The 20024-nt window shown below is 46.5% G+C and overlaps 3 protein-coding genes across 6 annotated transcripts in view; 1 reads left to right on the top strand and 2 right to left on the bottom strand.

Annotated features, from left to right (window-relative positions):
* The window catches only part of MAK (male germ cell associated kinase), a 37564-nt gene extending 34149 nt beyond the window's left edge, over positions 1–3415 (top strand). For all 4 annotated transcript variants that reach the window (XM_068166863.1, XM_068166859.1, XM_068166861.1 and 1 more), the window contains one exon: positions 2226–3415. In XM_068166863.1, the coding sequence (XP_068022964.1) occupies positions 2226–2380 (155 nt within the window). In that variant the 3' untranslated portion in view covers positions 2381–3415. The remainder of the gene's footprint in view (positions 1–2225) is intronic.
* Positions 3416–6774: 3359 nt separating this feature from the next.
* Positions 6775–11814, bottom strand: LOC137455765 (transmembrane protein 14C-like). The gene is made up of 4 exons (XM_068166850.1): positions 11619–11814; positions 10900–11001; positions 7797–7881; positions 6775–7596 (listed from the first exon to the last, which is right to left on the bottom strand). Exons 1-4 carry the CDS (start codon positions 11692–11694, stop codon positions 7539–7541), a joined length of 321 nt encoding a protein of 106 aa, XP_068022951.1. The 5' UTR covers positions 11695–11814; the 3' UTR covers positions 6775–7538.
* Positions 11752–19751, bottom strand: GCNT2 (glucosaminyl (N-acetyl) transferase 2 (I blood group)). The gene is given in 5 exon segments (XM_068166873.1): positions 11752–11969; positions 18260–18633; positions 19503–19641; positions 19644–19700; positions 19703–19751. Coding segments are annotated over 5 exon segments (837 nt in total).
* Between the last annotated feature and the right edge of the window lie 273 nt (positions 19752–20024).

The raw sequence follows: 20024 nt of genomic DNA, 5'->3' as shown, positions 1-20024 counted from the left end.
GTGTGTGGACCTGGCATTTAGGGACATGGTTTAGTGTTGACCCTTCAGTGCTGGGTCAAAGGTTGGACTGGGTGATCTTTGATTCTGTGATTCTGTTTCCAGAGTAACTCTTTTGAGTTACCTGTTCTTAGGAACTTGCAAGTGACTTCAGAGAAGTGAGGAAGGAAGGAGGTGGCACACATGTATTACATACACTTAAATGTATGTATAGTCTGAGCTAATCAGAAGCCCACCAGGGATCACTAGTGCTGCACTTCATTATCTTATCAAGTCACTGCTGAAACACAACAGCCAGAGTTTTGATTTGTTACACTGTGTGAATCAAGAAGGTCACAGAAGGCCAAAATCTGCTCCTATCTCTAGACTGCTGTGAATAATATGAATTAAAAAGATTTACATATGGTGATCCAAAGAGAAATAAATTCAGTTAATCTGTAATCAGAAATGGAATATGCACAGTAAAAGTCAGAAAGGCTGGCTGGCAGATGGAGGTCAATTAGGAGACTCTTCCATGTCCCAGAGAAGAACAAGAATCCATTTAGCCTAAGCTCTGCAGACTTGCATGGGAAGAGAGATAAGAATGAAGCAAATGGCAGGGTTTTATCTCCTATCACTCAATACTTGAACATTAACATTTTTGGTGACCCTTCACTTTGTATTATCCAAACTGAAATAAGTTATGCCCTCAATTGCTTTTGTACTCTTCATTTGTTCTGTTAATGCCATACATTAATGTAGGATAAAAGCTCTGTTTATCTGAGGAAAATGCCAAGACCTGGGAAAACTGACCTATTCACTCTCTACAACTCCCTGAAAGGAAGTTATAGCAAGGTGGGAGCCACTCTTTTCTGCAAAGTAACAAGCAACAGGACAAGAGAAAACTGCCTCAAATTGCACCAGGGGAGGTTTAGCCTGGACATCAGGAAAAAATTCTTCACTGAAAGAGTGGTTAAGCCCTGGAACAGGCTGGCCAGGGAAGTAGAGTCACCATTCCTGCAAGGGTGGGAAGGACAGGCAGGGGAGGGGAAGAGGAGATGTTGCCCTCTACATCAGTGACCATCTGGAATCAATGGAGCTCCACCTGGGGAAGGATGATGAGCTGGTTGAGAGCATATGAGTGAAGATTAAAGAGAAGACAGAAGGTGACATTACTGTAGGGGTCTGCTGCAGGCCACCTGACCAGCAGAACCAAGTAGATGAGGCCCTACATAAGCAGATAGAAGTGGCTTTGTGTTCACAGGCCCTGGTCCTCCTGGATGGTTTCAATCACCCTGACATCTGCTGAAGGGACAACGCAGCAAGGCACTAGCTATCCAGGATGTTCCTGGAATGCACAAATGACAACTTTCTCCTCCAAATGGTGGAGGAACCAACAAGAAAAGGTGTTATGCTGGACCTTGTTCTCACTAACAGGGAAGGGCTGGTGACCAATATGAGGCTCAGGGACAGCCCTGGCTGCAGTGACCATGCTGGTATCTATGAGGATGTATTCCAGGCTTACAACCCTGGACTTTAGGCATGCAGACTTTCATTGTTTCAGGGATCTGCTGGCCAGAGTATCGTGGGACAAAGCCCTAGAGGGAAGCAAGGCCCAGGACAGCTGGTCTATGCTCAAGGATCACCTTCTGATCTGATTGACCTTCTGTGATTCTGTTACCATGTGAAATGCAGAAAGGGGAAATCTGAGTAGGAAGGCTGGAAATACAGTAATGCACTATTCCCAGTGCCTGAGAGCAGTACACACCTGGTGACTTGGAACAGGCCCTACAAAATCAATGGAGAAACAGGAAATGGAGGTGAAGAGGATTCACCACCATGTGAACAGAATCAGGAGCTCTTAGCTATAGAGGAGAGAAATAGAAGTCTTAAAATCCTTGAAGGATCAGGAGTGTGTCCATTTTTAAACATTTGAGGCAGAGAACACTTCTGTTCTGTAGCAGTTTTGAAGCAGGAGATAGTTGTAGACAATAAGCATCAGTTTTCCCCCTCAATTTCAATGTTTTTTCAAGGGATTTCTGCAAAACCAGCATCCAGTAGATGAGAATTAGTAATAAGGTACACAAACCGCAGGAAGCATTAACCTTATCTGAAAAGAAGCACAGGCAGCATATCAGAGAGCAAAGCACCCTTCAGTAAAAGTCATCTTTAAGCTTGAATTCTTTCATCTGTAAAGGAGTGAAGCACCTTTTGATTCATAATTAATTCTGACTTCTTGTTCCTTTCAGATTATTCCTGGAAAGCCAAGGCTGCTCGTGCTCAGTTACCAGGCCCCCCTGTGAATTCAGGAGCAAGAAATACGTCCCTCTCAAGCCGCCCGCCAGCCATTCCACCAGTGCATGGCAGAACAGACTGGCTGGCCAAATATGGAGGAAACAGATGAAAAACACCATCCTGGAAAGATGTCCTGTGAGCTGGGTTCAGTTCTCCAGCACTGGAAACCCTGAAATGCCTATTTGCTCTCACTTTTCCTAAGACTATGCAGTAGTAACTTAGCAAAAAGACCTTGTGCTCTATCACCTGTATAATACCACCTAAAATATTGGCTATAAAGTAGACTTTATTAAGTATTGTGTAAGAAATATTGCCAAAGCTCCTGAGAAGTAGATTTCACTTGGTGTGTTTCTATAGATGGGTCTCCTTTCCTCAGACTCTTAAAACAACTGTTACAGTTGTTCACCCAGTGCAGTGTCCACTATGGAATGGAATGGAATGGAATGGAATGGAATGGAATGGAATGGAATGGAATGGAATGGAATGGAATGGAATGGAATGGAATGGAATGGAATGGAATGGAATGGATTGAACTGACCAGGTTGGAAAAGACCTTTGAGATCATTGAGTCCAACCTATCATCCAGCGCTATCTAATCAACTAAACCACGGCGCCAAAGCCCCATCCAGTCTCTCTATGCTTGAGGCACAGTGAGCTAGAGAAGCAGGGCTAAAGCAGAGCAGCACCACACCTTCAGGTATCAGGCTGGTTCCTTACCAGAGAGTGAAAGCACAAATGAGGCTTTGTGAAGAATGTCACGCTCTCCTGTAAAGATTTCAGAACTCACTCAGAACCTGAGAGTTACCTAACAATCTGTAATGTGAAAATATTCAAAGTAGCAATGAGAATTTGATTCAATGTGGAGTAGGACGTAAGCAACTCACTGATAGATGCTACACAAAGGTCTAAAAAGCCCCTCAGTTTAAGAAGGACATCGAGACACTTGAATGTGTCCAGAGAAGGGCAACAAGGCTGGGGAGAGGCCTTGAGCACAAGCCCTATGAGGAGAGGCTGAGGGAGCTAGGATTGTTTAGCCTGGAGAAGAGGAGGCTCAGGGGTGACCTCATTGCCCTCTACAACTACCTGAAAGGTGGTTGTAGCCAGGAAGGGGTTGGCCTCTTCTCCCAGGCAACCAGCACCAGAACAAGGGGACACAGTCTCAAGCTGCACCAGGGGAGGTTTAGACTTGAGGTGAGGAGGAAGTTCTTCACCGAGCGAGTCATTCGTCATTGGAACAGGTTGCCCTGAGAGGTGGTTGAGTCATCGTCCCTGGAGGCATTCAAGAGGAGACTGGACGTGGCACTTGGTGCCATGGTCTAGTCATGGGGTCTGTGTTGATAGGTTGGACTCGATGATCCTCGAGGTCCTTTCCAACTTAAGTTATACTGTGATACTGTGAAAATCATAGAATCACAAAATGTTAGAGGTTGGAAGGGACCTCCAAAGATCAAGTCCAATGCCCCTGCCAAAGCAGCATCACTCAGGTTAGTCTGCACAGTAATGCATCTAGATGGATTTTCAAAGTCTCCAGAGAATGAGACTTCAGAGCCTCGCTGGGCAGCCTGTTCCAGTGCTCTGTCACCCTCACTGTAAAGAAGTTTCTCCTCATGTTGAGGCGAAACCTTCTATGTTTTTATTTATATCCACTGTTCCTCATTACAGCTCACCACCGAAAAGAGATGGGCCCCATCCACTTGAAACCCACCCCTCAGATATTTATAGACATTGATGAGATCGCCTCTCAGCCTTCTCAAGACTGTACAGTCCCAGTTTTCCTAGTCTCTCTTCATAGGAGAGATCCTCAAGTCCCCTAATCATCCCCATGGTTCTCCTTTGGAATCTTTCTAGCAGATCTCTCTCTCTCTTGAATTGGGAATCTTGGCCCACACATGGCTATACAATGCTATATTGGGAAACAGCCAAACAAGTACTGAATACTAGACTTACTTGTAGATTTAGGCTGTAGTGCATCCTAGAATTTAGAATCTACTGTACTACTACCACTATAAATAACTTTGGACCATTTTTAGTCACAGATTTGTGGAGATTTACATCTGTCCCGCCAGGAGAGTGTCACAATCAAATTTTAAGGAGCCTGAATCACTGCAGCCTGTCAGTTGTTTTAAGGCTGAATCAGCCAAAAAGGTATAAATTACCAGAAACTCTTGCTTTTACATGTCTTTTTTTGGGCTACATGAGGGAGGATATTTAGCTGTTCCTTAAGACATTGCTTTCTGGTTTAGGTCTCGAAGATACCTGAAAACACACACCAAATTTCATAATGCAATACCTCAATGTTTATATATTCTTTCAGTAGCTTTCCTGGCTTCTGTGCTGAGTTTCATAATGCAATACCTCAATGTTTATATATTCTTTCAGTACCTTTCCTGGCTTCTGTGCTAAATTTTATAGTAGTACCCCACAAAGGGGAACAGCTGTATGTACAATGAATTTGTTTTGGAGTTGTTCAGCTAGGCTACCTCTGTTAACAACTGCATTTGGGAAAGATGCTTTAGACTGGGTAGTTCTTTTCAACCTGCTGTTTTGAAGTACAACATGAGAATATGCCTTAGAAGATGTGAAGCTGTTAATGATTACTTTAAGCACTGTAAAAAAAGAAAGGAATTTTATTTGTATGGCTTTTGTAACTGCACATTAAAATTGGAATTCCACTTGTTGACTTCATGTGCCAGAATCTATAGGTTGCTGTAACTCACTGGAAATCAGTTTAATTGGAACCAGTTGTGCCAAGATCTCAAGCATTTTGTTATGAGAATGGCACCTAAAGAAAATCAACACTGGAAAATTAATACTTTTTTAATGCTGGAAAAGCTATATAGGGATATTTGGTTAATAATGCATTAGAGGTTTCAAATCAATTGCCATTGGTCTAGGCTTAAGTATTTGTCATTCCTTTAGTACTACCAGATGTCCCTGTGCTATTTGAATGTGTCTTAATTTATCCCTAACTGGCTATGGCAACAAAGGACAACTTCAGGCTTTCTAGAACAGGGTTTTATAATTGTAACAACCAGATACATTAATCACTCATCTCTAGTACTAGATGCCATGAACTTAGTTAAAAGCACAGTCTGGTCATGGAATTAGCCAAATATGTGTCCATAGCATGTCTCCAAGTCATCTGGAGCAGAAAAAGAAACAGGTACTATTTATGGCATGAAATATGGCTCAAAGAAGCCTGTTGTCCTTCTGTACTAATGAACATTAAAAAGGCTTTGAATGATCTTTATAACCTAAATAACAGCCTTTCTTTGTCCATAATTGAAGTGTTACAAGCATTAAAAAACTCTCCTTGCAAAACAGCAAGAAAAAACAGCACTAAGACAGTAGCAAGAGGCTGAATAGGCTTGGTGCAGTCATTTGAACTCTGATTCAGTCAGTGGAAAAATGCCATCTATGCTAAAGGATCATTTGTAAACAAAACATTTGCTCTCATGCACAGTCCTTGTTTCTATGCAGGGAGGTAAAAGGGAAAAGTAAGGTCAAGTGAGCACCTGGACTCTGCACAGTCCTTGTTTCTATGCAGGGAGGTAAAAGGGAAAAGTAAGGTCAAGTGAGCACCTGAACTCTGCAGGATGATGAACAAGGAGAGTGGAAGGTGCCCTGAGTACAGTTTCTCAAGAGACCTCTCTGCCTGTGTTCAAGTCTGCTCTTGGCCTGGGAGCATGCTGCTGAGACCCTTGCCAGAACTGTGCCCATATCTGGCCATGTTCCTGCTGATCTGAAAGCCAACTTCATTGGCTTGGCATCCTGGCTTGAACTCAGCTGTGCCTCATCACCACAAACTTGACCAGCAAACCACTGCACTGCTGGCTGCTGCCACTGAACCAGCTCTGCGCCTCCTGCTTGGGCAGTACAAGGTCGCTACCCTGCATGTTCCACTGCAACAAGGAGGGAAGGAAGAGCACACAATGTCACCCTCATGTTTAAAGAAGTCTGAGCAACTCCAGAATCCAGCCAATCTAATGGATCAATCCCACTGCCTGCCACCAAAGACAAAACATTGAATAAACTGAAGCTCAGGATCTGTGCAGAAGGGGACATAAGTTAAATCAGACCAGAAAAGGGGTATGTTACTGTCTATGTGCAGCTCCCAGGATTATTTCTGGATGGCAAGTTTACTTTTAGAATTATTTCAGAGAGCAAGGGAACCAGCTGAGGACACAGGCTGATCAACTGAGCCCTCTAGTCTTCAAATAAACATTGATAGAGCTTTTTTCAAACTGGAAATGACTCTTCTCAAAACAAACAACTTCAATACATGTCTTGAATATGTGGTCTGTGTGCTTTTGTTCTCTACAGCTGCCCCTAGTCCATGGGATTTGTATATTTACAGGTCACTAGATTCAGGGAATGGAACAAAGAGGATTTGTACAATTCATGGTCACAAAGAGATCCAAACACTCAGAGGCAAAGGCACCAAAACTGTTACCCAGTTTGTCCAGGTGAATGATGAAAGAATAGTTGTATAGAACACAGAAGTTTGTAACAATAATTAGTTGGTTTATTTAAAACAACTTTTTAATTCTCATCAAATGCAAAAGCTTTGGTTACAGTTCAGCATTATCAAAGCATATTTTTAAGTCATTAATGGTAACTGTAGAAGTGAAACTAATCACATCTAGCTGGGCACTTTCAAGTACTTTGCAAGTAGCAGGTGTGCATTCATTGCACTACAGCAGAACCTTGAGAGCCTGCTCCATGATTGTGTTTTGCGAGACCAGGTTCTAACCCACGGTGCTGGGAGAACAAAATCCCTGACTGACAAACATCATGACCAGATAAACTTGCAAGGAAAGGGAGAAGGAACGTAGTAAGTGCATTGCTGTATTAATTACTAGTGACAAATCAGCAATTTCTCTCCCCTTGTTTTGGAGGTATAGATGATTTTAGAATGACATGTCCAGATGTATAGCATTTAAGTTTCAATCCTGCAACTGTCTACACACAAGTGCCAAGAGGTCTTTGCCTACCATAAGCTGCAGGGCCAGAAGCTAAACTAATGCTACACTCTTACTTTCTTGCATCACAGTGCAGAGAATGTTAAGACAAATACCACTTTGGAAGACATGAGAAGGGCTCTCAGTATCGGTCCTTTAAACACAACCCACATGCATTAGGATATGAACAATAGAGCGCATGGACAGCGGTGCCTTTTCCACTTTCATGTAGCACATTTAGGCAGTTACACTTTTCAGGCTTCTCACTTCTCCATCATGTAATCTTCAAGTGACTTGATTCCAGAGTTATGGCTTAAGAGGCTTCTCCATGATCAGAAATCCAAGGCGTCCAACCATCAGTAAACTGTTGAACAAAGAGTTGTTACAGAAAAAAAGGGGGAGGGGATTGAGGCAAAAGAACAAGGAAGAAAACATCACTCCATACAGCTGAACTCCACCAGAAGATTTCATTTGTCACAGAACTTAACCATGTAACAATATAATCCACTGATCAATAAAATGTTTCTTCAAAACTACAGATGCAAACAAAAGACAGATGACTACCTGGCACCAGCAATGATCCCGGGCATTGGTTTTTTGGAGTTGTAAAATCTCATTCCCATAACAGCAGACAAGGTTCCAGATGCCACTGTTGAGAGGAAACCAAGTCAGAACCATTCAAAACAGAAACAGCAGTGCAGCACCACAACAGCTGGAAATTTAGCAGTACCAACCAGAAAGGATGATGGCTACAGGACACAGGCACACCTTCCTCCTCTCTGCAAAGCAGCATGCCCAAACATTTTACTTACTTTTGTATGTCCCACTGCTCAGGAGAAGTGAGCAAATCTCATCAGGGTTGACTACTGTCTAACAACCCATAACCTACAGTCCTCCGGGCAGATCACTAACTCTCCTCTCAAGTTCTCATTTCTAGAAGAATTATTTCCTTGAATACCAATTGGCTCTGTAAGCCCCAAGTGTTTTGTTGGCTCAAACAGTGCCAGTGAGGGGTAGGGGTGCCCTCGGCCTGGGGTCTGCCCCACAGCGATTGAGGGAAAAACAGGGAAACTTCCAGGGAAGCAGGAGGGAGCAGGGGGCTGGTGGAAGCCGCTCAGCTCCGCTCCACTCTGCTCTCTACTACTCCCTCTCCCTCCACCACTCTGCACGGCCTACTCTGCACGGCCCCACAGCAGGAAGCCTTGTGGCACGGCCTTGCATCTCTGACACTTCGCCCAGCCTCGCACCTCAGTAAGCAACAGCAGCAGAGCAACAGCGGCCACATGGTACAGCCCTGCTTCCCTGACACTCTGCCCAGCCCTGCACCTCAGTAAGCAGCAAGTGGCAAAGCGATAGTGGCCACGTGGCACAGCCTTGCATCCCCAACACTCCACTCAGCCCTGCACTGTTCAGCTCCTGCCTGCCATATGGCCGCTCCTGCACCGCTGTGCTGCTGCGCCACCTGGTCCCGCTCGCTGCCTGCGGCCTAGAGGGGACCACGTGGCACAGCCCTGCTCCCCACCGCTGCCAAGGAGCTTGGAACTGGTCCTGTGACAATGCCAGCATTTTCAAGCCAGAGAAACAGTGATATCCTTTCCCTTTGATATATATTTTTCCCACTGCTTTCCCCTCCCCTTTTCCCTCTGCTCCAGTTCAACCTAATAAACCCAGGCCATTAGCCTTTTGGTGTCCTTTCAGCTTCATTTACTCCATGGGAATTACATGAACCTTGGCACAGCTAGTGCCCATTCCCCTGCTGACCAGGCTGGGAAAGGGGAGGGCTGGGCCTTAGCAGGCTCAAAACTACCAGAAGTCTGGGACAAAGTTCACCATGTGGGAGGCAAATATAATTACAGCTCCATTTCTCTGTGACATCTGAACTGGAAGGTGGCATTAAATGCTACAAACCAAGAAATAAAACAACCTCACTTGAAAGTACAAATTAGCAAACAGCAAGCAAAGAGATCAAACTGAAAGAGCAAGTAATATTTTAAACACAACTCTAAATCATATAGTTTGGGGGGGAGGGGGGTGAGAAATCCATCAGTATTCACAGAGAAGTTATAGGGCCATTGTTTCCCTGAAGAAGAAAGGCAGGTGAAGGTGATCTATACCCTCCTCCAAAGCCTGAAGTTTGTCTGCATCAGTCAAGGCAAAAGCTACTCTAAACATACTCTGTCCCAGTTCTTCTGGATTTCTACCCATGAGGTACCATGACCATCCTAAAGCTCAGTGGGAGCCACAACTGCACATTGCAGCAGGGATGAGGATAATCTGATGAATAGTGGCTGGGCCACACCACCCCTTTCAAGTGGTGCACTTTGAAAGCATGACATGCACCACATCAGGATACACAGCAGCTGCTGATCCTTCTGTCATGATGCTGAAAACTCATGCTGGACATGTACAGTTGCTCCCATGGCACCCAGGTGGTTTGGTTGGAAGAGATCTTTAAGATCGTGAAGTCCAACCATTAACCCAGCACTGCCTGCTCACCACCAAACCATGTCCCTCAGCACTGTATTTACATGGCTTTTAAATCCCTCCAGGGATGGCAACTCCATGGCTTCCCTGGGCAGCCTGTTCCAGGGCTTAACCACTCATTCAGTGAAGAAATTCTTCCTAATATCCAATACAAACCTCACCTAGCACAAGAAGAGGCTGTCTCCTCTTGCTCTGTCACTTTGTTATCTTGGGAGAGGAGACCAACCCACACCTTGCTACAACTTCTTTACAGGCAGCTGTAGAAAGTGAGGTCTCCCCTCGATCTCCTCTTCCCCAAACTACCAAGTCTACAGTGGAAGAGACAGTTCACAAATGGAAACTGAGCTGTGGTTTGCATCTCAAGTTCTTTAATGACAAGGCAGCTGGGTCCTCTGAAGTATCAACCAGAGGTTTCATGAAGCCTTTCAGCACTTCACATGATGAAGTCCTTTTGGCTTAAATAGTCTTACATCACTGTAATGCTACCGTGTCATAACATTAACAATACTATAACACAGTTACAGAACTAGGTCTCCTAGGCTAACCTGGTTCCCAGAGGCAAGATCAGTTCTTGGCAGATACTGGTTTAACAGGTTATTAAAGCCCTGCAACCATGGAGGTAAGTCCCTGAGGTTCACCTGATCTAGTGCTTTCTAATACTTCCTACTACTGTCATTTTATCTTTCACCTGAGAGGTTAACTGCAAGCTAAATCCACAAAAACTTCTTGTCTCATCTACTGTAAGATGCTCATCTGCTCTTCCAGAGTGTATGATGCCACACACTGGTCTTCTGAGATGCTTGTACAAATCAATATTCCATAGCGCTACACACTGCTTGTCACAGTCACTATTGCCAAAATACTTACTGCATCACCACAGGCTAAAAATGCTCTTTCACAACCAATCGTTTTTCTGTGTCTTCATTAGTTTAACAAGGTATCAGTTTTGGGAAAGGAAATAAGTATTTCTCACTAACTCTGCCTTCAAGAACAACCTAGGTTTCAGAACCTGGTACAGTAGTTGCACACAAACACATCATGGCTGTAGGCATGAAGGTCCTGTCACCACTTAAAGCATTTGTACAAATAGAAGGGCACAGATGAGCTGAAACGTTGCAGAAAAAGGGCTGCTGTTCCCACTTCCACCATCAATGCTCAGTACTAGGGTGTGAAACAAACTCACCGAGGGAAAGCCACACATTCTTTGGGTCTTTGGACTGCTGGTAAGCACCTAGTCCTGCTAAGCCGCCAAAGAGAAGACCGGCAGCTAGTGATGGAACACTGCCTAGAATAAAAAGGTAAAGTGGTCAGTAAAAGAACACATAGGAAGTTAGTCTGCAAACCAAACACAAGCCTGATCCCGTGCTCTGTCACCCTCACAGGAAAGATGTTTCCCTCCACATTCAGATGCTACCCCGTGTTCCAGTTTGTGTCCACTGTCCCTTGTCCTGCTGCTGCTAAACATCACAGAAGAGTGTGGTCCCACCCACTTGCCCCCTCCGCCGCCTTATAGACAGGGGTAAGCACTGGTAAAACACCCTTCCCGTCGCCTCCTCTCCAGGCTAAATAGCCCCAGGTCTCTCAGCCTCTCTTCATTAAACCTCAGAAATAATCTAAACAGAAGACACCGGAGCAAAGTTTGTTTACCAGTACGAGAGCCGAGCACGCTGCACGGCCTTAGCACGGCTCGCCGGGATCACATCCCAGGAAGACCAGGACCCTGAGCTCCCCGCGGCCGAGGCGGCAGCCCTCGGAGGGGCCTCAGAGCGGCGGCAGGCACCCCGACAGCTCCCACGGCGGGAATTAAACCCCCGAGGTCCGTCCGGCCGACAGCGACGGAGCAGGGCGGAGCAGGGGGCTGCGGGCAGGGGCAGGACGCCCCCCCGCTCCCCCGGCACCTACCTGCCTTGGCGTAGCCAACGAGGCCGCCCGCCGCCACCAGCGTTGCGTAGCCGAAGCCCAGCCAGTCGTACTCCATCTGCGGGCAGCCGGGGCCGCAACAGCAGCCCCCGGCCTGGTTTCGCCCCGCCGCAGCCTACCCGACCTTGGGCCGCCCTCCCCGCGGCGGCGCTGCCGGCTCGCCCGGAGGTCCGGCTCGCCCGGAGGTCCCGCCCGCCGGCGCTGACGGGCAGTCGGCAGCCGCGCCAGGGCCGGAGCCGGCGCCGGGAGGGTTGCGGGGGCTGCGGGCGGGCGCTGCGCTTCCGCGGGAGTCAAGGTCTGGAACGGCCGCTTGCACGGGTAAAGCAGGCTCGGCTTCGGGAAGATTAATGGCAATGAGTAACACAGGAGGAAAGTCAGAAATAAAGCAACCTAAAACCACCTCACCCCCGTCCTACCAGCTTCGCAGAATGACAGAATGGTGCGGGGTGGAAGAGACCTCTGGAGATCATCTGGTCCAAGCCCCGTGCTACAGCAGGATCACCTAGAGTAAATGGCACAGGGACGGGTGTAGGAGGGGGTTGAATGCCTCCAAAGACAGAGACCCCACAACCTCTCTGGGCAGCTTGTTCCAGCATCACACCTGACTCCCGGTGGGATGGGGAGCGGGGGTTGAGTCCGTAATGCCTCTTTGCTGCTGCTGCTCTTCTCACACTCTTTTGCTCCAGCTTGGGGTACTTCCACCACTTCCCTGGGCAGCCTGTTCCAGGGCTTGACAAGCCTTTTGGTGAGGAAATTTTCCCCAGTATCCAGCATTAAGCATTTAACAAGAGGAAAGCATGCTTGGCTAATCTGATAGCCTTCTGTGACATCATAACTGAATGGGTAGATGCAGAGAGACCACTGGATGTAGTCTACCTTGACCTTAGTAAGGCTCTTGACACTGTCTTCCATAACATCCTTGTGAGGAAGCTCAGGAAATGTGGGATGGAAGAGCAGACAGGTGGATTAGGAACTAGTTACAAAATAGAGTCCAAAGACTGGTGGTCAATGGTGCCAAGTCCAGCTGGAGAGCTGTAACTAGTGGAGTCAATCACTAGTAGGGATCAGTGCTTGGTCCAGTGCTGTTCAACATCCTCATCAATGCCATTGACAAGGGAACAGAGCATCTGTTCATCAAGTTTGCTGATGACACCAAATTGGGAGGCTTGGCTGATACACCTGAAAGCTGTGCAGCCATTCAGCAAGACATGGACAGACTGGAGAGCTGGGCAGAGAGGAACCAAATGAGGTTCAACAAGGACAAGGGTAGAGTCCTGCATCTGGCGAGGAATAATAAACTGCCCCAGTACAGGCTGGGAGGCAATCTGCTGAGGAACAGCCCTGTGGAGAAGGACCTGGGAGTCCTGGTGGACAAAGAGTACTCCATGTGACAGCAATGTGCCTTGTGGCCAAGAAAGCCAATAGGATCCTGGGGTGCATTAGGAAGAGTGTGTCCACCAGATCAAGGGAAATTCTCCTCCCCCTCTACTCTGCTCTGGTTTGACCTCATCTGCAATATTGAGCCCAGTTTGGGACTCCCCAGTTCAAGAGGGACAAGGATCTACTTGAGAGAGTCCAACAGAAATCTATAAGGATGATTAAGGGACAGAGCACTGCCTTATGAGGAAAGGCTGAAGTATCTGGGGCTTTTTAACCTGGAGAAGACTGAGAGGGGATCTAATTAATGTTTACAAATATCTGAGGGCTGGGTGTCGAGAAGGAAAGGACAGCCTCTTTTCACTTGTGCCCTGTGATAGGACAAGGGGTAAGGGATGTAAACTGCAGCACTGGAAGTTTCATCTCAACATGAGGATGAACTTCTTTACTGTAAGGGCCACGAAGCACTGGAACAGGTTCACAGAGAGATTGTGGAGTCTCCTCCTCTGGAGACTTTCAAGACACATCTGGATGCCTTCCTGTGCAACTTACACTAGATTCTACGGTCCTGCTCTGGCAGGGGGGTTGGACTCAAAAGATCTCCAGAGGTCCCTTCCAGCCCCTAGTATCCTGTGATCCTGTGATAAACCTACCTCGGTGCAACAGAGACTATGTTTTTTCTTATCCTGCTGCCTGTTTCTCTCTTCTGCACTGGTTAATTGCAACATTCTTTGTTTTCAAACCAAGAAGAGACAGCTGAGGCAGGTGTCGCACACAAAAGTCAGTCACAGAATTAAAACTTTAAGTTACTTACAGAAAACCAGAACCTGAAGTACTTCTCATCAAAGAAAACAAACACACAAAACAAAACAAAAACCCACCAACCCTCTAAATCACAGCTGGACAGAAATCTGTGATGGTTTTTTTTTTGGTGAGTTTTGACTTAAGCAGGTAATAGAACCCCGTCTTAAAATGTCTGTTTGTGTACAACACTACTTTATATCTGCAGTTATATCTGCAGTTTATATCTGCAGTTTCAAACTGCCAACCTTATTGCTTCTGCTGTTAGGTGGTATTTTGCCATTCGCTTGTGGAGCCTGAGCAATGTAATATAATCTTGTTTGTACTCCAGGCTACTTTGAATATTCACATAAAGTGGTGAGAATGCCTTTATTTCATTTGGGATGTTTCACTTTGAGGGATATTCAGTCTTGATAGAGTAAAGGAGGGGAGGGAGACTGATTTCAGACCTCTTAAGTTGGACACCTTAAACCTCCCTCTTTAAAAGCATGACTCTCTGAAATTCTGCTCTGGAGGTAAATTCTTGGTGCCTTTCTGCAGAGATCTGCATTATGAGGTGTTAGCAGCTATAGATGCAGAATAAGCTGACTCAGGCAGCTCCTGACAGTTCAGACCCTTGCCAGGGGGTTACCAGCCATGCTTCAGGATGTCTGAATATGATGCGTTGTCATTTCTGAATTGCTGCAGTTTGCAGTCCAGTTTGTTCAAAGACCCTGAAATTAGCACTGCCTTAATAAATTGGGTGGTAAATTGCTGTTATTCAGGAGGAACTCCTTGAGCCATCATTTAGAAGAGAGGCACACACGCTCCTTAGATTCAGTCATCCTGATTTCCACTGCCTGTGAGTGATGACTAGGTCACATCAATACAACTATCATAGAATCATAGAATAGAATCATAGAATCAAATCATAGACTCAACCAGGTTGGAAAAGATCTCAAGAGATCCTCAAGTCCAACCTAACACCTCATAACAATTAAACCATGGCTTGAAGTGCCACGTCCAATCCTTTATTGAACACCTCCAGGGACAGTGACTCCACCACCACCCTGGGCAGCCCATTCCAAGGGCAAATTACTCTTTCTGTGAAGAACTTTCTCCTACAGGAAGAAGCATTCATAGTTTTGCTTTCATCCTTTGATTTTTAGGACATGATGATTGATACCCATAACTTTTACCTTCTGTTTCTAAAATATTCCTGAGCACTACTTTGTTTTTGTCCTCTCTGTGGCGTGCCTAGGCTGTGGAAGATCAGCATGCTTGAAAGGGTTGTGTAGCCTTGGAGAAGAAAATCTGCTCAGATGTTTGATAGCTTCCATCTAGTGGCTCTTAACTGAGGGGTTAAAAATAGAATCAGAAATGCTGGAACAGACCTTCAAGATCATCAGCTCCCCCTATGCTCAGCACTGCTGAGGCCACACCTTGAGTACTGGGTTCAGTTTTGGGGCCCTCACTAGGAGAAAGATGTTGAGGTGCTGGAGTGGGTGCAGAGAATGGCAATGAAGTTGGCGGAGAGCAGGTCTTCTGAGGAGCAGCTGAGGGACCTGGGATTGTTTAGCCTGGAGAAAAGGAAGCTCAGGGGAGATCCCTACGACTGCCTGAAAGGAGCTTGAAGTGAGGTGGGGATGGTCTCTTCTCCCATGGGATCTGTGCAAAGACAGGGAACCTAAGCCCTAACCACAATCCTAAATGGGATTTGCCAGCAGCTCTGTAAAACACAGTTTCAGCTGATTACTGCAGCCCGTGCAAGAAGCCCTTGGTGCCCAAATGGTAGGTGAGACTCTGCCATCATCCTTTCTAAAGAATAAAGCTGAAAGCAAAGTAGAGGTTTGTAACTGTTTTGGCTTTTCTGTTCCTTTCCTAGACAGCAACAAGTGCAGTACCTCTACAGCCACAATAGCATAACTATTTTGATTGTAAACTTGAAGTGCAGTGAACAACAAACAAGACCCTAAAGGCACTGTATAATACTGCGTGGGGGGTGTTAAAGTTTTTTGATATATTGGATGGGAGAGAGGTTAAACATCAGGGTTGATCATTTCTTTCTATTTGCTTGCTTTGCTCTGTATTTTTAAGGAGAGTTTGTTCCTGGATGGTTGTTTGTAAATACTGAGTCATGACTTGCCTGGAGAAGAGGAGGCTCAGGGAGACCTTATTGCTCTCTACAACTACCTGAAGGGTGATTGTAACCAGGAGGGGGTTGGTCTTTTCTCCCAGGCAACCAGCACCAGAACAAGAGAACACAGCCTCAAGCTGCACCAGGGGAAGTTTAGGCTCAAGGTGAGGAGGAAGTTCTTCACTGAGAGAGTCTTTAGCCATTGGAATGTGCTGCCCAGCGAGGTGGTGGAGTCACCATCCCTGGAGGTGTTCAAGAGGGGATTGGACGTGGCACTTGGTGCCATGGTTTAATCATGAGGTCTGTGGTGACAGGCTGGACTCGATGATCTTTGAGGTCTCTTCCAACCTTGGTGATTCTGTGATTCTGTGTGATTCTGTGACTTTGATTTCAGATGCAGAAAGACAGCAGAGCTACTTTGCCATACACAGAGATATGTGGCAGCTATAAGCAGGACTTCCTGGCTTGTATTTCTCTCCCAGCCTGTATATTGGGCCGTTATCAAATAAAATACTGTGTCAAAATGTCTGGCTTTGTCCTGGGGAAAATTCAGGAAGGATTAAGCTAAAGATAGCACTTTATAAACGACAAAAAGAGGCAGTGATGGCAGGGGATAAACAATGTAAATGGCCTGGGATGTGCATTACCATCCCAAATTAAAAACCTGATTGTAACAGATGGCAGTAAATGTGGTGCGCGGAAAGAGGTGGAAAATGCTGACACAGTGGGAAAGCAGCGAAATGACTGACAAAACAGGAACCACCCTGGGACATCCACAAGAACACTGGAAGGCACTGCCTTCCAGGAATACAAAACTACTGACTTCACAGTATTCACCAGCGCCCAAAATGAGTACACGAGGCAGTTTTGTGAGTTAATTAAAGAGTGGGAGGAAAGTAGCTCAGCACTGGAGGGGGAAAAATGAATTTACCACTTTTTTCCTTTTTAAATATTTGTTTGTGCAACTGATTTCTGATTCAGAGCCGGGTCTGGGGTCCTGTTTGTTACAAATGCAGTTTGTCTGAAGACTGGTGCCTGATGGCCAGGCCAGCCCTGCCTTCTGGTGGTGGCCACCGCACCTGCAGCCCTCCTAGCTGCCTGAAAAGTCCCACCCGTGGACACAGGGCTTGACTTCCAAGTTCATTTAGTTTGTTGGGATTTTTTTGAACAGTAAATTAGGTTTGGGCTGGGAGTTTGGGGTTGGAGGGGGTGTGTGTTGTGTTGCAATTTTTGTCATTTTACAGAACTGAAAGAATGAGAGATCAAGCGGTTAAGCTGTCAGTGTTAGGAGAGAAGTTGCTGAGCAAATGCAGGCAGGATAGAAACTGCGATCTCTTAACCCTGTACAGCAGCAAGAAAATAGGGCTTACAAGACAGCATGCAAGAGTGACTTGCTCTGAAATCCTAGTTTGTTTTCTTGTTTGTCCTGTAAGACAAGTTCTCCCACCTGTTCATGGGAGGGGCATGGCTGGTTTACCAGAAGAAGAGATTTTCTTTCAAGATGAGATTGAAACAATGGAGAGAAAGAAAACAAACCAACACTACCCCTCCTTAAAAATATACAAAGGCTCAGTTTTGTGTTTTGCCACCAGAAATTTTCAGTTCAGTGGGGGATCTGAATGCAAAAACACCTGTGTGGAGAGGTGAAGTGTTAACTGAAACAAACTCAAAGTTGTCAAATTTTAAAGTGGACCTTGGAGAGAAGGAAATAATATTCAAGGGGGAAAGAAAAAAAAAAGGAGGAGAAAAAAAAGCTTATTTAAAAGTAGTCCTTTCCAGACAGTGGTCTGAATGAAGGCAATAAATGCCTTCTCCTGAAGCATTCAGGCTGTTGATAATCATAGGAGAGCTATACTGCAACTCTTGGGTTGAATCATCTGATGGATAATAAGGAAAAGGTCTCAGTTCCAGTCATCTGATATGTTCAGAAGGAGGTTTGTCTGAGCTGTCACTGAAGGCAGTGACATGAGTGGGTGGCAGCACCCCAGGGGTGATAATTCTTCCCCACAAGGCCTTTCAGTAACTGGACAGTCTCTCTCTACAGCTACCTGAAGGGACATTGGAGCGAGGAGGGGGCCAGCAACAGGACTAGAGGAAATGTTGACAAGCTGTGCCTGGGGAGGTTCAGGCTGGATGCTAGCAAATACTTCTTCACAGAGAGGGTTATCAAACATTGTAATGGTCTGCCCAGGGCAGTGGTGGAGTCACTTTCCCTGGAGATGTTCAAGCAGAGCGTAGACCTGGTGCTTAGGGACATGGTTTAGTGCTGACCCTTCAGTGCTGGGTCAGGGGCTGGGCTGGATGATCTTTGATTCTCTTCCAACCACACGTTTTCTGTGATTCAAGGGGAAGTCCTGGCTGCAAGTGTTGAACAGGTAGTGCCAGGACACAGCTGAGGCTAGCAGATCTCTCATGCAATGGAGGTCAGCCTGCAGGTAGGATGCACCACTGTAGACCAGCAGCTCAGCCTGAGAAGCAAGGAAGTCATTGGGGGAGCATCTCAGAAGGTGCTACGCTGCCTGATGGAAAAAGGCCAAGGCCTTGGCATTAATGAGGATGCAGTAAATGCTTTGGGGCAAGTACACTGCCCTCAAGAGCTGCTCAGAGGTCTCAAAGTCCTTATACAGGGTCATGACGTAAGCGATTGGGAATGCAGCTTACTTGGCTGAGAGGGTGCAGGTGATGTAGTGGTTCTGTGTGTGACTGGCCATTGGAATGGGCTGCCCGGGGGGGTCGTGGAGTCAGCATCCCTGGAAGTATCATAGTATCAGTCAGGGTTGGAAGGGACCACAAAGATCATCTAGTTCCAACCCCCCTGCCATGGGCAGGGACACCCCACACTAGATCAGGCTGGACAGAGCCTCATCCAGCCTGGGCTTAAACACCTCCAGGGACGGGGCCCCAACCACCTCCCTGGACAACCCATTCCAGGGTTTCACCACTCTCATGGTGAAGAACCTCCTCCTCACATCCAGCCTGAATCTTCCCACCTCCAGCTTTATTCCATTCCCCCTAGTCCTATCACTACCTGAGATCCTGAGAAGTCCTTCCCCAGCCTTCCTGTAGGCCCCTTTCAGATACTGGAAGGCCACAATTAGGTCACCTTGGAGCCTTCTCTTCTGCAGACTGAACAGCCCCAACTCCTTCAGTCTGTCCTCATAGGAGAGGTGCTCCAGCCCTCTGATCATCCTTGTGGCCCTTCTCTGGACACATTCCAGCACCTCCATATCCCTCTTGTAATAGGGGCTCCAGAACTGGACACAGTACTCCAGGTAGGGTCTCCCCAGAGCTGAGTAGAGGGGGAGAATCACCTCCCTTGCCCTGCTGGCCACACTTCTCCTGATGCAGCCCAGGATCTGATTGGCTTTGCGGGCTGCAAGTGCACACTGAGAGCTCATGTTGAGCTTCTTGTCCACCAGCACCCCCAAGTCTCTCTCCTCAGGGCTGCTTTCCAGCCAGTCACTGCCCAGCCTGTGTTTGTGCCTGGATGAGGCACTTAGTGCCATGGTTTAGTTGATTAGATGGTGTTGGGTGATAGGTTGGACTTGATGATCTCAAAGGTCTTTTCCAACCTGGTTAATTCTGTATTGTGTGTGATATACTCCATGCAACTGCATTCTCTGGATGATATTTTTGAGGTGTTTTCTTTCAGAAAGGACACCTTATCTTCAATGAGTGCTCTACAGGATTCTGCTAAAGTTGAACTCACAAGTTCAGCCTCTGAAGAGATTCTTGTGCCTGGAAATTAACAGCATAAGAAAAAAATGGAGTGAAACACTGAGAATCAGGACAGCAAAGCATCAATATCTGAGTGTGCTCATTGATGCTCAGAAAAAGAATCTCACTTTGATGGATGAAATGGTCTCACTCAGTGAATGAAAAGCTGGACATGAGCTGGCAATGTGCACTCACAGCCCAGAAGCCAACTGTATCCTGGGCTGCATCCAAAGCAGCATGTGCAGCAGGGATAGAATTCTGTGAGAACTCACCTGCAGTGCTGCATCCAGATCTGGAGTCCTCAGCACAGGAGAGACATGGACCTGTGTGCACAGGTTCAGAGGAGGCCAAAAATTGGTCAGAAGGTTGGAGCACCA

The sequence above is a fragment of the Melanerpes formicivorus genome, unplaced genomic scaffold, assembly GCF_026170545.1.
Source record: "Melanerpes formicivorus ecotype bairdi unplaced genomic scaffold, bMelFor1.0.p_v2 SCAF_109, whole genome shotgun sequence".
NCBI lineage: Eukaryota > Metazoa > Chordata > Aves > Piciformes > Picidae > Melanerpes > Melanerpes formicivorus.
This window is presented reverse-complemented; position numbering and strand designations above follow the sequence as displayed.

What these genes read in the sequence shown, in the direction of transcription:
- LOC137455765 (XM_068166850.1), bottom strand. Translation starts at nt 11,694, where the DNA reads ATGGAGTACGACTGGCTGGGCTTCGGCTACGCAACGCTGGTGGCGGCG. An exon ending in CGTTGGCTACGCCAAGGCAG is followed by an intron (nt 11,002 to 11,618) that starts GTAGGTGCCGGG and finishes TTTTTATTCTAG; the next exon opens with GCAGTGTTCCATCACTAGCT. An exon ending in GGGATCATTGCTGGTGCCAG is followed by an intron (nt 7,597 to 7,796) that starts GTAGTCATCTGT and finishes TTTGTTCAACAG; the next exon opens with TTTACTGATGGTTGGACGCC.